Source organism: Coturnix japonica, chromosome Z, assembly GCF_001577835.2.
Source record: "Coturnix japonica isolate 7356 chromosome Z, Coturnix japonica 2.1, whole genome shotgun sequence".
Taxonomy (NCBI): domain Eukaryota; kingdom Metazoa; phylum Chordata; class Aves; order Galliformes; family Phasianidae; genus Coturnix; species Coturnix japonica.
The window spans coordinates 49,382,176-49,394,890 of NC_029547.1; the positions used below are offsets into that span (position 1 = coordinate 49,382,176).

A 12,715-nucleotide genomic window follows, 5' to 3' on the forward strand; every position below is an offset into this window, starting at 1 on the left:
TTTTTTTTTTTTTTTTTTTTTTTTTTTTTTTTTTTTTTCCTTTTTTTAAATATATGCCATGAAAGATCAGCAAATGCAGCAGATGTTGATCACTAGTCCAAGTTCTGTCTGTTCTTGAATAGTGTAGTGGCATTACATGGTTTGTGGCATACAATTATTGTGGAAACTATGAGGTTGCTGTTGTGGTAAATTTTTCTTCTGCTCCCTGGTAATTTATGGGTATTTTTCATCTTAAAGGCAAAAAAAAAAAAAAAAAAAAAAAAAAGGAATAGTGATGATCTAATTATTTTCAGTTGTGTGGTTTGGCTTTTTTGTTTGGCTTTACTTACATGTTTGCCCTTTACACTGACATGTGGCTTTGCAGTTTTGCAATCTTAGGGAGTAAAAATCAGGTATACATAGAAAAACTGTAAACTGGTGGGAGAAAGATTGAGTAAATCACCTAATAAGACCTGTTTGTGTGTTCTTTCATGGTCTTTTTGAGAACCAGAGCTTATATTCATGTTACTCTCTGCCCAGAAGAGCTGTATAGATTTATTGATGGTACTGTCATGCTGGGGGGCAGTATATGTCACAGATAAGGTTTTCCAGTACTGTGCTGTGCAGAATCAACTCTGTTCTGTTGACTTGAGTGCAAGGCAGTGGAATCCAGTGTCTGCATTGTCAAATCATATTAAAAAACTACCATCAGTTTCAGAAAGGAAGAAGTGAAAGGAAAGCAAACACGAAAATTGTTTAAGAAAGCAGAGTAATGAGTGTTATCTGCAATGTAATAATCACTAAGGAGAATGCACATGTGGGCAGACGTGGTCTGTGTAAGTACTGAGGTTATGGTTGTATGCTTGTTTTCAAGAGCTAAGGAGTTAGTTGGTGGACTGCCTTCCTTGTGAAAACTAGAGAAATCCATGAGTGTAGCCAGTTCTCATAAAGCAGATTGATGCCACAGATTGATAAGTTGTTTCATGTTGTCACTTCACACCTAGCAAACGGTTCTTGAGAGTATGTAAAAGAGGTGCCCTAAACGGAACTTGTTAGTACTGTTCCTTTTTTGAGTAGCTCTTTATTTTTTATGAAAGAAACAACTAAACCTTTTGGCCAAGCTACTTGGTAGACTACAGTACTTATCTATATGCATGTGGCTAACAGATTTGGAGCCTTGTACATTTGTTCGCATTATGACTGCGTGCGGTAGTTCAAAATAATAGATTTTTAGTTTTACTGATGAAGAATACTGAGTTGCAGAAATGGCACATAGAAGTGTAAGTGATAAACCAGGTAGATGTGGATGTGGCATCTGGTATCTTCTCAGTCATGCTGCCTTTGTGTCAGGTCATTCCTTTTCACTAGTAACCAGCTTTTGAAATGCAGAAAGCAGCACACTTTATATGTACTCTTGAAGTACTCACACTTTTCACAGTTGTGCAGACCAAACAGTATCACTGATACCAGCACACAGGCAAGGTCTGAGCTAGAAGATTTTTTTAGTTTCCTGGTGCATGCTATGCCAATATTTTCATTAAATTGAATAACTTGGAGCTTCACATGCATTGAAAATTGCTAAGTGGAACAACTATTGCACTGTTAAAGCTTCTCCTGAACTTTAGGTTTGCCATTGGAAAAAAGCTGCCTCATTTAGAGACTGGAATAGAAATATATCTGCTAGCTTTGATGGTATGGTACAAAACTGCTTGACTAAGTTCTGTCTCCGGGACTGTTGTATAAGAACTGTAAATACCTTCCTATTCCTGTACACTTTTCCAAAATAGGTAATGGATAATCAGGATGTATGTTTCCTGTGCTGCTTGTCAGATGAAATCCTGAGGGGTGCAGAGGGTCTTTAATAGGTTTGCTAAAGCAATTTCATGTACTACGGGAATGAGAGGAGATATGTGAGGAAGCAAGGAGGCTTTTCAACAAAATTCTGTCAGCTGGTACCAAAGACACAGAATTGTTACAGTAGTCCACTGAGCCTAGAACCACTCAGTTCCCTCTTCCACTTTAAAGAAGAAGCAAGTTTTACTTATCCATAGATATGCCACTACTTATGTTTGTGTGTATATATACCTTAATAAATATATAATTATTTTTTAAAATCCATACCTTAGTTTATGTCAGCCTTGCAATTTTGTGTTCATGTGGAGTGTTGCATTTCATAAAGGATGCTTTTCGATTTAGGGCAGAAAGTCCCTCTTCACTTTTGTTGCTGTTGCTGTCTTGTTGCTATTGTGTCTTAATTGTTTTATGGCTACTACTGTTAGTGGAAACTGTAGCATGTCAGAATCCTTACATCCTGGAAGCCTCGATTTAGTTCAGGATTGCCTTCCCTTTGTATTTAGGCCGGGATTTGTGGGGTTTTGTTTTGAAATGAGGGAAGTTGGATTCTACTCCTTCAAAGTTTGAGATCCTTCTACTTTACTAGTTGGGGAGAAGCCAGCCAGCAGTGACTTTAGGGTAAATTTACACAAAACTTCTAGTGCCTAAACTATTTAACTGCAAGATGAGTTGGAAGAATAACATCCATATTAAGTATGCAAAATGGTGGTCTGCATACTGCCGAAAAGATGCCTGTACTTTTGTAGTTATAGTCAAAGTTATGGGGATGTTTCTCTGTTCTGCCTTTTTCCCCGGTTTTGTGCCATGTAGTAGTAGCACTGCATGCCCATATTCTCTCTCTTATTTATCAGATTTATTTGCAGCCTTGTTCTTTTTCCAGACATGTTCTTTCTTTGTCTGACCAAGAACTAGTTTATTCTCACTCCTCATAGGTACTCTCCTCTCAGAGGTACTGTCAGTGGCCACACTGCTTGCCAATGCTTGTTAAAACTCTCAAGCACTCATTGGTGTGTCTTTTTTCTTGCAATCAGCATTAAACTATCAGATGTGGTATTAAACACGAGCTTTTCTCTTGCATCAGATTGGCAAGGACTTGTGGAATAAGTGAAGGGCTTGTTCACATCCAGGTTTACCAAACAAACTTCCCCCTATTTCAAGGACTTGAGACGCTGGTTATGCTCTCGTTCTAAGCAGCTTTCTTTCACTGGTGTATAGTTGTGTTTTTTTGTTTTTGGTTTTTTTGGGGGGGGTTTTTTGTTTGTTTGTTTTTTGTCTTTTTGCCTTTTCCTGCAGCATATTGAGCAGTTCTGTAGCAGATGTTTATTCTGCCATCAACTGTGTTTAGTGGAGAGTGTCAACTTGCTGTTTGTGTTGTGCTCCTTTCTAGTCCTTAGCTTTTTGTGTTAAGGCTATGTTTAGGTTTGATAGGATGGAGACAGGAACAAGACATCTGGGTGAAGAAGGTTGCTGCCAGTCCTCGTTTGGATTTGGCCAGTCCTCTGTGATAGAAATGATGTGATACTGAAAGACTTGCCTAGGATGGAGAGAAGATGGAGTAAGTTGTTTGGATGAATCTGAGTAATAAATGAAGGAATAAACATCTCTTGGATTTCTTCGTGTTATCCAAAAATAGACCTGTTTGTACATACAAGAAAAAGCAAGATACATATGTAGATCCTTGTAGTTGGTTCCCATGGTATTTCTTTTTTTCTGCATTCTGATTCTTGTGCTCAGGTTAGAGGATGAAGTGGTAGGTGGCACTCCTGTCTGCTGTCACATTCTACTGTTATCCCTGGAATTTGTGAGAATTCTCTGCAGAATAAATAGGATGCTGTTGCTCTGAAGGGGATAGGTGGTATGACTTGACCAGCACTGTACAAGAGAGCATTTCTTCAGGCTATCATTCCTACATGTTGGTAGCCTTCATGTGTGAGCTAACGGATATTCTCTCTGTCTCTTGAGACCCCAGTTGCTTTCTCTTGATCTAAAACCTGCTTGAGGGATTTGATACTTGACAGAGAGGTAAAATTCCTTTGTTCATTTTAGCTATTTTGAAATGGACATATGTTTTGGCATCAACATAGTTGGTGGCACAAGGTTTGACATTCAAATAGCTGGTTTTGTTTTTTCTTTAAGGAATATCATTACTATGTTTGAGTCGGAATGTTTGAAAATGCTGCCTGCAGTGATCTGAGATTACTCAGGTATGGGATAGAGATGATGTCTTCCTGTTGGCAGCAGTAATCATGCTAATGTGTATTAGTCTCTAGAATATACTAGAACTTGCTTATAGATGGACTGCAGGACAAACTGTTGGAGTGCAGCCCTGCAGATAATGCTATGTGGTGTTCTGTTGATAGCAAGCTCAGTATGTGTTAACAATGCCTATGGCAGCCAAAAGGGCCAACGATATTTTGGGGTGCATTAAGCATAGTGTAGCTATCAGGTCAAAAGGGATTGTCCCGCTCTGCTCTGTGCTCATGTGGCCTGACCTTGAGTACTCTGTTCAGTTTTTGGTGTCACAATTTAAGGTCGTAAAACGAATAGAGGGTGTCTAAAGGAGAGCTATGAAGATGGTGAAGAGGGCAAGATGTATGAGGAGCAGCTGAGGTCGCTTGGTTTGTTCAGCCCAGAGAAGACAAGGCTGAGGGGAGGCCTCATGGTAGCTGCAGCTCCTCACAGGGAGCGGAGGGGCAGCACTGAGCTCTGCTCTTTGTGACAGCAACAGGGCTGTTCCAGAGTTGAGTTGGGCATTAGACTCAGAGGGTACTCAGACACTGAAACAGGCTTCCCAGCAAAGTTGTCATGACAACAAAGCTATTGCTATTAAAGTAGTTTGCACGGTGGTATAATGTGGGTTGCACTGTGTGGAGTTGGGTGTTTGAATTGATTTGTATTCCTTTTTTCTCTTAGATCACTTCCATTTATGAGATGTAGTTTATCTCAACAGTGTTAGGAACGACTAGAAAACTTTTCAGATTATTTATTTTTGGAAATTGGTAAACACTTGGAGATCCCAATGTTTGACACGTAAACAGAAGACTTGATTTTAAGTGCCACCTTAGATTTAGATTATGGTATTTTGTTTTTTGAATAATGGTTGATGGCAACAGTCTCAGCCTGCAGTATTCTTACTTAAAACAGAAGGCAGTGGATAAACAGAGGTGGTAGAACATAAATGCCCACAGCAGGAAAACAATACACACAACAAAATAGATTGTCTCTATGCTGTAGTGGAAAGCAATGGGTGGGATTTGAATGCTATAGTTACTTGACACTGTTTAGAATATTTACAATTGGTAGACCAGTCAACAAAACAACACGGGCTTTAAGAAGATTGTGTGTGTGACTATTAAGTGACCAAATCACCTGAAGAACTGCAGAAAAATTAAACTTGAGCTGAAGCCAGCAAATAAATTCTACTGGTAGTGGTGAAAAGAAGGGATAAATATAAATTAAATAGCTATATGATGGAGGGTTTCTTGACACCTAGAATAGATCCTTCCAAATCACAGCACTGGTTGAGTATAGTAAGAATTTAGGCAGCATTTGTGACCATGTTATGCCTTTCCCATTATCTTTGAGGATAATGTTAATAGAAACTGGTAGTGTTGGAAATTCAAAATCAGAATGACATAGACTGATTGAGACTGAAAGGGACCTCTGGAGGCCATCTGGTCCAACACCCCTGCTCAAGCAGGGCCACCTAGAGCAGGTTGCCCAGGACCACATCCAGATGGCTTTTGAATATCTCCAAGAAGGAAGACTACAACTTCTCTGGGCAACCTGTGCCAGTGCTCAGTCACCCGCACAGTAAAGAAGTGCTTCCTGATGTTCAGACAGAACCTCCTGTGTTTCAGTTTGTGCCTATTGCCTCTTATCCTGTCACTGGACACCACTGAAAAGAGCCTAGCTCCAACTTCCTTGCACCTTCCCTTCAGGTATTTATATACGTTAATATGGATATTAATTACTTCTCTAAAGAACCAAGTATTAAGTAATGTTTTTGATTATGTATGACATGTGAAGCTCTTGAACTGGTCCCTTGTTTGAAGGAAGGAGCATGGTATAACTTATTTAATTGATTGCATTCTTCCTTCATAAATTGTATATAATTCCTACATTTTTTTTCTTTGCATCTTATTACACGTAGTATTGTAATCACTTTCTTCTTGATCTCAATTGTGAAACCTCAAGGTTCTTCAATAGACAACATAAAGATCTGCCTATGTGAAGGAGTTCCTAAGATAAAATTCTTTACTTTCTTCTTAGGTCAAACTCATGTCCCTCCTAAATTATTTTGACAGTAGCACAAGAAGCTGCATAGTATATACATATATGTATCCTATCTCAGTCCCATTCAGATAATGTGCATAAAAGAGAATTCAAAATTACAAAGAAGCATGGTTACAGTTTCTTAGCTCTTCTAAGTAAGCAAGGCTACATAATCCATGTATCCCTTCTGAAGCTTGGGCATATACTTATCTTTCTCTTAAATGTAGGACAGAGTCCAAAATAAAGCAAAAGAGGCTTTTACATGCAGTACTGAAATAAATTCCTCCAACAAGGCTTTTTTAAAAATTTTAAATTCTTAAAATACAAAGCTGGGTTATTTTCTTTCCCTTGAGATTAGTGTTTTCTTCCATCTTTTGGAGTATGTGTATAAGGTTATAAAGTTCCTCACAATCTCATTTGTAACATCCCAGAAATGTAAAGGTTTTTTGGTAGAAATCAGAATTAGGTTCATATTCTGTTTGTAAACATAAAATTAATAAAACTCCCTTGTACTATAGGTACAAGACTTCCTTAACAGTAGATTGCCAAAGCCTCTTCATGAATATCTTGTTGCATCCTTCTGAATCTTGTTCTGTCTTCCTCTCCCCTAAGTTAATATATTGCCAGAACATTTCACCCTCCCACATATTCTTCCTTCCAGGTCAGTGCTGTATGGCATAAAGTGAACAAATGTGTGTAGTCTTAACAATCTTTGTATGACACTTTACTTTGTCACCTTCCCACTTTTCAAGCTGTTGCCATTCATGACTATATGCTTTCCTGCCATTCCTGGAGCCAGTAATTTTGAGTAGCATTATGTTTCAGAAGGAATTTTGTTCTTAAATCCCATAAGCTTCTCTGTCTTAGCATTTGTAATACCATAGAATAGCTTGGGTAGGAAGAGACCTTAAAGACCATCTAGTTCCAATCCTTCTGCCATGGACAGGAACACCTCCTGTGCTAGACCAGATTGCTGAAAGCTATGTCCAGCCTGACCTCAAACATTTCCATGAATGGATCATCTGCAACTTCTCTGGGCAACCTGTTTCAGTGCCTCACCATTCTCACAGTGAAGAATTTCTTCCTTATATCTAACCTAAACATACCCTCTTTCAGTTTAAAGCCATTATCCCCTTGTCCTATCACTACACTCCTGAGTCATTCCCCAGCTTCCTGTGGGTCCCGTTTTGGTACTGGAATCTTATTATAATGTCTACCCGGAGACTGCTCTTCTCTAGACTGAACCTACTAGCCATAATTGAATCATTTTAAAATAATTTTGACTAGTAGTTTGATATTACTTTTAAAAGTATGTTTTGTGAGTTTTCTGAATTTATCTCTTTATTTATTTGTAGTTTTGCATCCTGATGTGGTTTTTCACAAATGCATATGTCTACTGTTTTTCTTAATTCCTTGGAATTTCTCTTTCTTCATAGAAATCTTCCTTAGTGTGAATTAATTCAGAATAAGTTAAATAACATTCCAAATGTATGCCTTTTGGTCTGCTGAGGACTTCTTCAGACAGATCTGCAATGTCTTAGGCCTATATTGTTATGCAATAATTTTTACTTTCCCATAGTTATCTTTCTTAGTTACACATTCTGTTTCAAACATTACTTTCTGCAGTTTCATTTAACTCTCAGAAGCTGATCTCTTTTGTTTCCTTGTGAGTTCAGTAGGAAAACAGGATGTCCTCATTATCTGCCTCTGTCTTCAACTAAACACGCTTTCCAGTGTAGTTGAACAGTTGCTTCTCTTGGAACAGTGCTTCTCCCTTCATCTCTCTCTGGTACATAAGCATATAAGTAGTTGTATTTAGATGTGTCTAATTTTGTTCACTCTGAAAGGATGAAGCACTGGTTGGATTTCTTTCCTTAAATAGGCAGTTTGTCTTTCATTTCTCAACAGTTTGACATTGCCTTTTGCATAGACTTATTCTAAGTTGCATTCTTACCGGTTTGGGTTTTTTTTGTTGTTGTTTTTTGTTGTGTTTTTTTTTTGTTTGCTGTAGTTGTCTTGTTTTTGTCCATTTTATTGTTGTGTTCTTGTTTATTGATATTTCTGAAAATACTTACAAATAACTAAAACATCATTTTATTGCCAAGAAAATTTATGTAACTGGGTCAGAATCTTTATTTTCTTTTCCTGTCTGAAAAAAAAAAAAAATCTCAGTTTTCCTTTTTTTAGGTATCTGAGACACATTAGATGCTCCAAAGGATCCATGAAAATTGGGTTTTCATTTTGTTTTTGTGGTAGGTTTTCACTGTATGAGCATTTCCCCCATGTATGGTTCCAGGGCAAGCTGAGTTTTCACCTTTGCACTGCGTTATGGTGGGGACTGCAGATGCTCTTTGGGACAAGGCAGTGACTTTCAGTAGAGTTGACACACACACTTTGTGTCTATACTTGGGGTGAATTTTTTTTTTTAGAATGGCAAAATCACTTATCTACCGCTGAAGCATTGTGGGCACTTCTGGAAATGCTGTCTTTCTTCTCTCCCTTGGAGACAATGAAACTCTGTTACACAGTATAACTAGCTCATGGCAGTAATTTAGATATGGCTGTGTTGATGGGACACCATGTGGACAGTCATTTCTTCTAGTTTTCTTTCAAGTAGTCATTTTCCCATTTGGATATGAGAATGCAGTTCTGTATGGACAGTGGATGTTATGGTCTTTCAGATCCACAGGTGATGAAGTCAAGTACTTGCTAACCTTGTTACTGTTCCCGTGCAGGTAATCTGTAGGCAGACGTGCTCTAAATTCTAGTCATGAGACTTGCAACATGGCCACTGTTTCAGTTACTGTTAATTTGTGCCTTGTGACATGACTATAGGTGTCCTTTCTTTTACCTCAGAACATCCCATGCTGTTAGTTTGCTCTTGGAGTTGCACAGTAAGGTCTTTATCTTCACTTTAGATATTTTTTATTTTTTAAATGGGTTCAACATGTGTATGTCTTTTGTCTTCTAAGTTATCAGGGTTAAGTATTCAGTCATTTACTTTCTTGTGGTACTTTGAGGCTGCTCTATGAAAGAGAAAACATTGTTCTTTTCGTTAACATGTAATCAGTACTTCCTGGTGCTTCATTTTTCTTCATTTTCTCTCCTTCTATGAGTTCTTTTTGGCTTCACGTTTTACATTACTTAGTACAAATTCTTTACCTCTTCCCTTTGTTTATTTTAATGTCTTTCTCCTGTTTCCTGACTCTAATGTAGTCTTTTAAGCCCATTTTACTTTTTTCAGACAGGGGTGCATAGGCCCAATTTCTACTTCCAACCAAGCTTGTTAACGATTTCCTGGAGTGCTTCCAAGCCCTTGTGCTTAGGGTACAGGAGAAAGGTTGGGGTGCAACAAATGTTATGTATAGCCATCACTTGGTTATTAGGTATTCTGAGGGAAAACTCTCTTCCTCCATCATTCTCCAGTCTTAACATCCAAGCATCCTGCTGTAGCAGCAGCATGTTCAGAAGGTGTCCATCAGGTTGGTGCACAGCAGCTGAGGCCTGAGTAGATGCAAAAGTGCTTGTAGGACTTCTAAGTCAGCTTTGCACCAAAGTACACACAGAGCAGTCTGGAGTATCAGCCTACGCTTCCAGCAGAAATAGAGTAGGTGCACAGAAGTGCTTTGCCAATTTGAGGCAATACTGCTTTGCTATTTGTTAAAAATCGTTGTACTGTTACTTCTTGGCTGTTTGTTTGTTTCTGTTTGCTTTTTTTTATTTGCCTCCCTAGCCCTTTCTCCAGTTGCTGCTTTTGAAAATAAAAAATAAATAGTCCCAAGGCCTCTGCTGCCTTGTCTTTTAATTGCTCATAGTCCCTTCTGCTGCTATGTGCTAAAAGGCATGGCTGTGAGAAACTCAAGGCAGTTTCTCTCTCTTCCATTCTTTCACTCATTTTTGAGTGGGCATGTGCAGTGTGGTTCACTGCTTGATAAAACTGATGGGAAATCTCCCATTCCTTCGGTCACTTTAGAAATTTGAATTAAGTCTTCCTGATGGAGCTAAGTTGCACATCCATACTGGGAGGCCTGTATGGCAGGCTGATTCTGAGAAATCAACAGAAGGTTTATATATGTGTTAATACTGGATGTTTATCTTCAGGAAATGCTAAGTCTTGCAAATCAGAAAGATTCCAAAATAATAAAATCTTTTGCAAGTTAAAAGAGAAAGAATACACAGGCAGAGCCAGGGATCAGCATCTTACCATCTGTTAAGGCTCTCCATAAAAGCTCTTCAGTTGACTTCCTTCTGTAAATTTCCTATCTGTCTTTGTAACAGAGCCATCCACTAAACACTGTAACATGTAGCAATTGTGATTCCACGTTGAAGTAGAGGAAGAGTTCTTAAACTCTGAAGATAGAATTTGCTTTTGGTTATTCTGGATGACAAGAAGAGCTATCTTGTACTTGTAAATAGTCATATAACTATCTGTTCCTACAGTTTTCACATACCAGGTTCCATAGAAGTATGTAAATGCTTGTTTGCAAGTTGAAAGCTGGATTAATAGACACCAGACATCTTTTTTAAACCTGCAGCTTTCTTTGGAGTGAACGTCACTGAGGTCTTGGGTGGGAACTCTGATGATGTGATTGAAGTTTCTGATGCCTTTGAGGAACAGAATGTAAATTACTAACTAGACCTTAATCTGGTGGGGAGCCTGCTACAAACAAAGCAGAAAAGAAAAGCTTGACATTTGAATGGGTGGAGCTCACTGTGAGCCCACCATGGTGGGGAAAACTGCTGTAGAAGTGGCGAAAATAAAACTTGATAAACATTGTGTTGTAATCAAGCCTCTGTTCATGAGACTAGGATAGGAAAGACAAAAGAAAGTATTTCATTTAACAGTCTTCCATGTCTGCTTTTGTTTTTGTTGCACACCTGGTGATGAAGCCCAGGGAGCTTGGAGACATTCATTTCTAGCTTGTATTGTGTTGGTGCGTTTGGATTTTCTGTTGCTGTTGGTTTGTTTTTTGTTTCTCAGTCATGTATAACTCTCTCTTGTGATAATGAGGAAAGAGTGTGGGCATTTTACTCATCTAAAGACAGGTGGAGTCCCCATGCTGAGTGCTGTATAGGCCTGTTTGCCTTTTGTTTCTTCTTACTAATTGGTTACAATAGATGGTGTATATATAGGAGAATTCCTACATATCTAGCCTCAGGGAATTAAGCTTTGGAAAATGAAGTACCCATCAAAGCAGGAGTTGGTTGGTACAGTTTGTATCCCAACTTCTTTTTCTCTCTTCTTTTTTTTCCTTCCTCCAAAAAGCTTTAAAAAGGAGTCTTTTGTCTTCTTTTCAGGAAAGTTACACTGAAATTCATCTGCTTTATTCATCTGCTCTCATTTGTGCCATTCATGGGCAGCTGTGGGTCATATAGGACAAAGGAGATGAATTCCTAACCTCTACATTCAAGCAGTGTGTCTAGAAGGGTTCAGCACACACCCTGCCCTTTTTTTGTGGGGTCCAACTAAAGTATTACAGCTTTTAGTTTCAGTACTGTGTTATCTCTGGGCTGTATTTTTCCACATGCCATTAAAATGGTATGATGGAGTTTTAGAAGGGATGTGTCTGTACAGACGTATCCATGGAAAGAGATCTTTTTCTTAGTTTAGCAAAATTTAGTACCTTTTGAGGAAATGTGGCTTAGAAGTTTGCCTTACTGGAATTTATGATTAAACATTTTTTTTTATTTTTTAATGATGACTTGATTTCAAACATCCTGAACTGAGAGTACTTGAATTTACTTTGTCACAGTCTTCAAATGTGTGAAAGTAAATGTGACAAAGTAAAATTTTATCATTTTGTGGGAGTTAACTTTTAATGTGGGTCTCTTAAATAACGCCATAAATGAGTAGGGATGAGTATCACTTTATTTCCCTCTTTTTATATATTTTTTTTTCCCTTTTAGGTAGGATGCTCACATGTATCCTATGCCAGATTTTCATCTAGTATTAACTGGCAAAAATATTTAAGTGGATCTGGTCAGGTAGCTGCATGAAATACCTAAACACTCAGCCACACGATTAATATGGTACAAATGGAAAAGTCTTAAAGGAAGATTTCTTTTTAGACTACTTTGAAGTTAAAGCTGTCATTTCTTCTTCCTCCTGTCTCTGATTACATCTAAAAAACATAATTTATACTGCTCACCTTTCATACAGTAGAATTCACGTTAGATTAGAAGTGCTACACCTTAATCCCTTTAGAAAGTTGTCACTGGATTTCAATATCTTGGTCAAACACTTGTGAAAGTCAATTGGTACTGGAGAAGATTTTTTCAGATTTGCTGATCCACAACTTCTCTGTTTCTCTACAGACTCTTCATACTCGGAGCCTCCTGATGTTCAGCAGCAGTTGAACCACTACCAGTCTGCAGCTTTAGCCAGGAACAACAACGTTAGTCCAATCCCACTTTCAGGGAGTGCAGCAGGAATGGAAAAAACGGAAGCCATCCTTAACTGTGAATTTTGTGAATTCTCCTCGGGTTACATACAGAGCATTCGACGTCACTACCGTGACAAGCATGGAGGGAAAAAACTTTTCAAGTGCAAAGATTGTTCCTTTTATACAGGCTTTAAGTAAGTACTGTGGCAAACAGATATACTGAA

The 12,715-nt window shown here is 38.3% G+C and overlaps 1 protein-coding gene across 9 annotated transcripts in view; it reads left to right on the forward strand.

Annotated features, from left to right (window-relative positions):
• ZNF462 (zinc finger protein 462) overlaps positions 1 to 12,715 on the forward strand; it is an 87,940-nt gene that overhangs the window by 58,057 nt on the left and 17,168 nt on the right. For all 9 annotated transcript variants that reach the window (XM_032441162.1, XM_015849603.2, XM_015849607.2 and 6 more), the window contains one exon: positions 12,424 to 12,685. In XM_032441162.1, the coding sequence (XP_032297053.1) occupies positions 12,424 to 12,685 (262 nt within the window). The remainder of the gene's footprint in view (positions 1 to 12,423; positions 12,686 to 12,715) is intronic.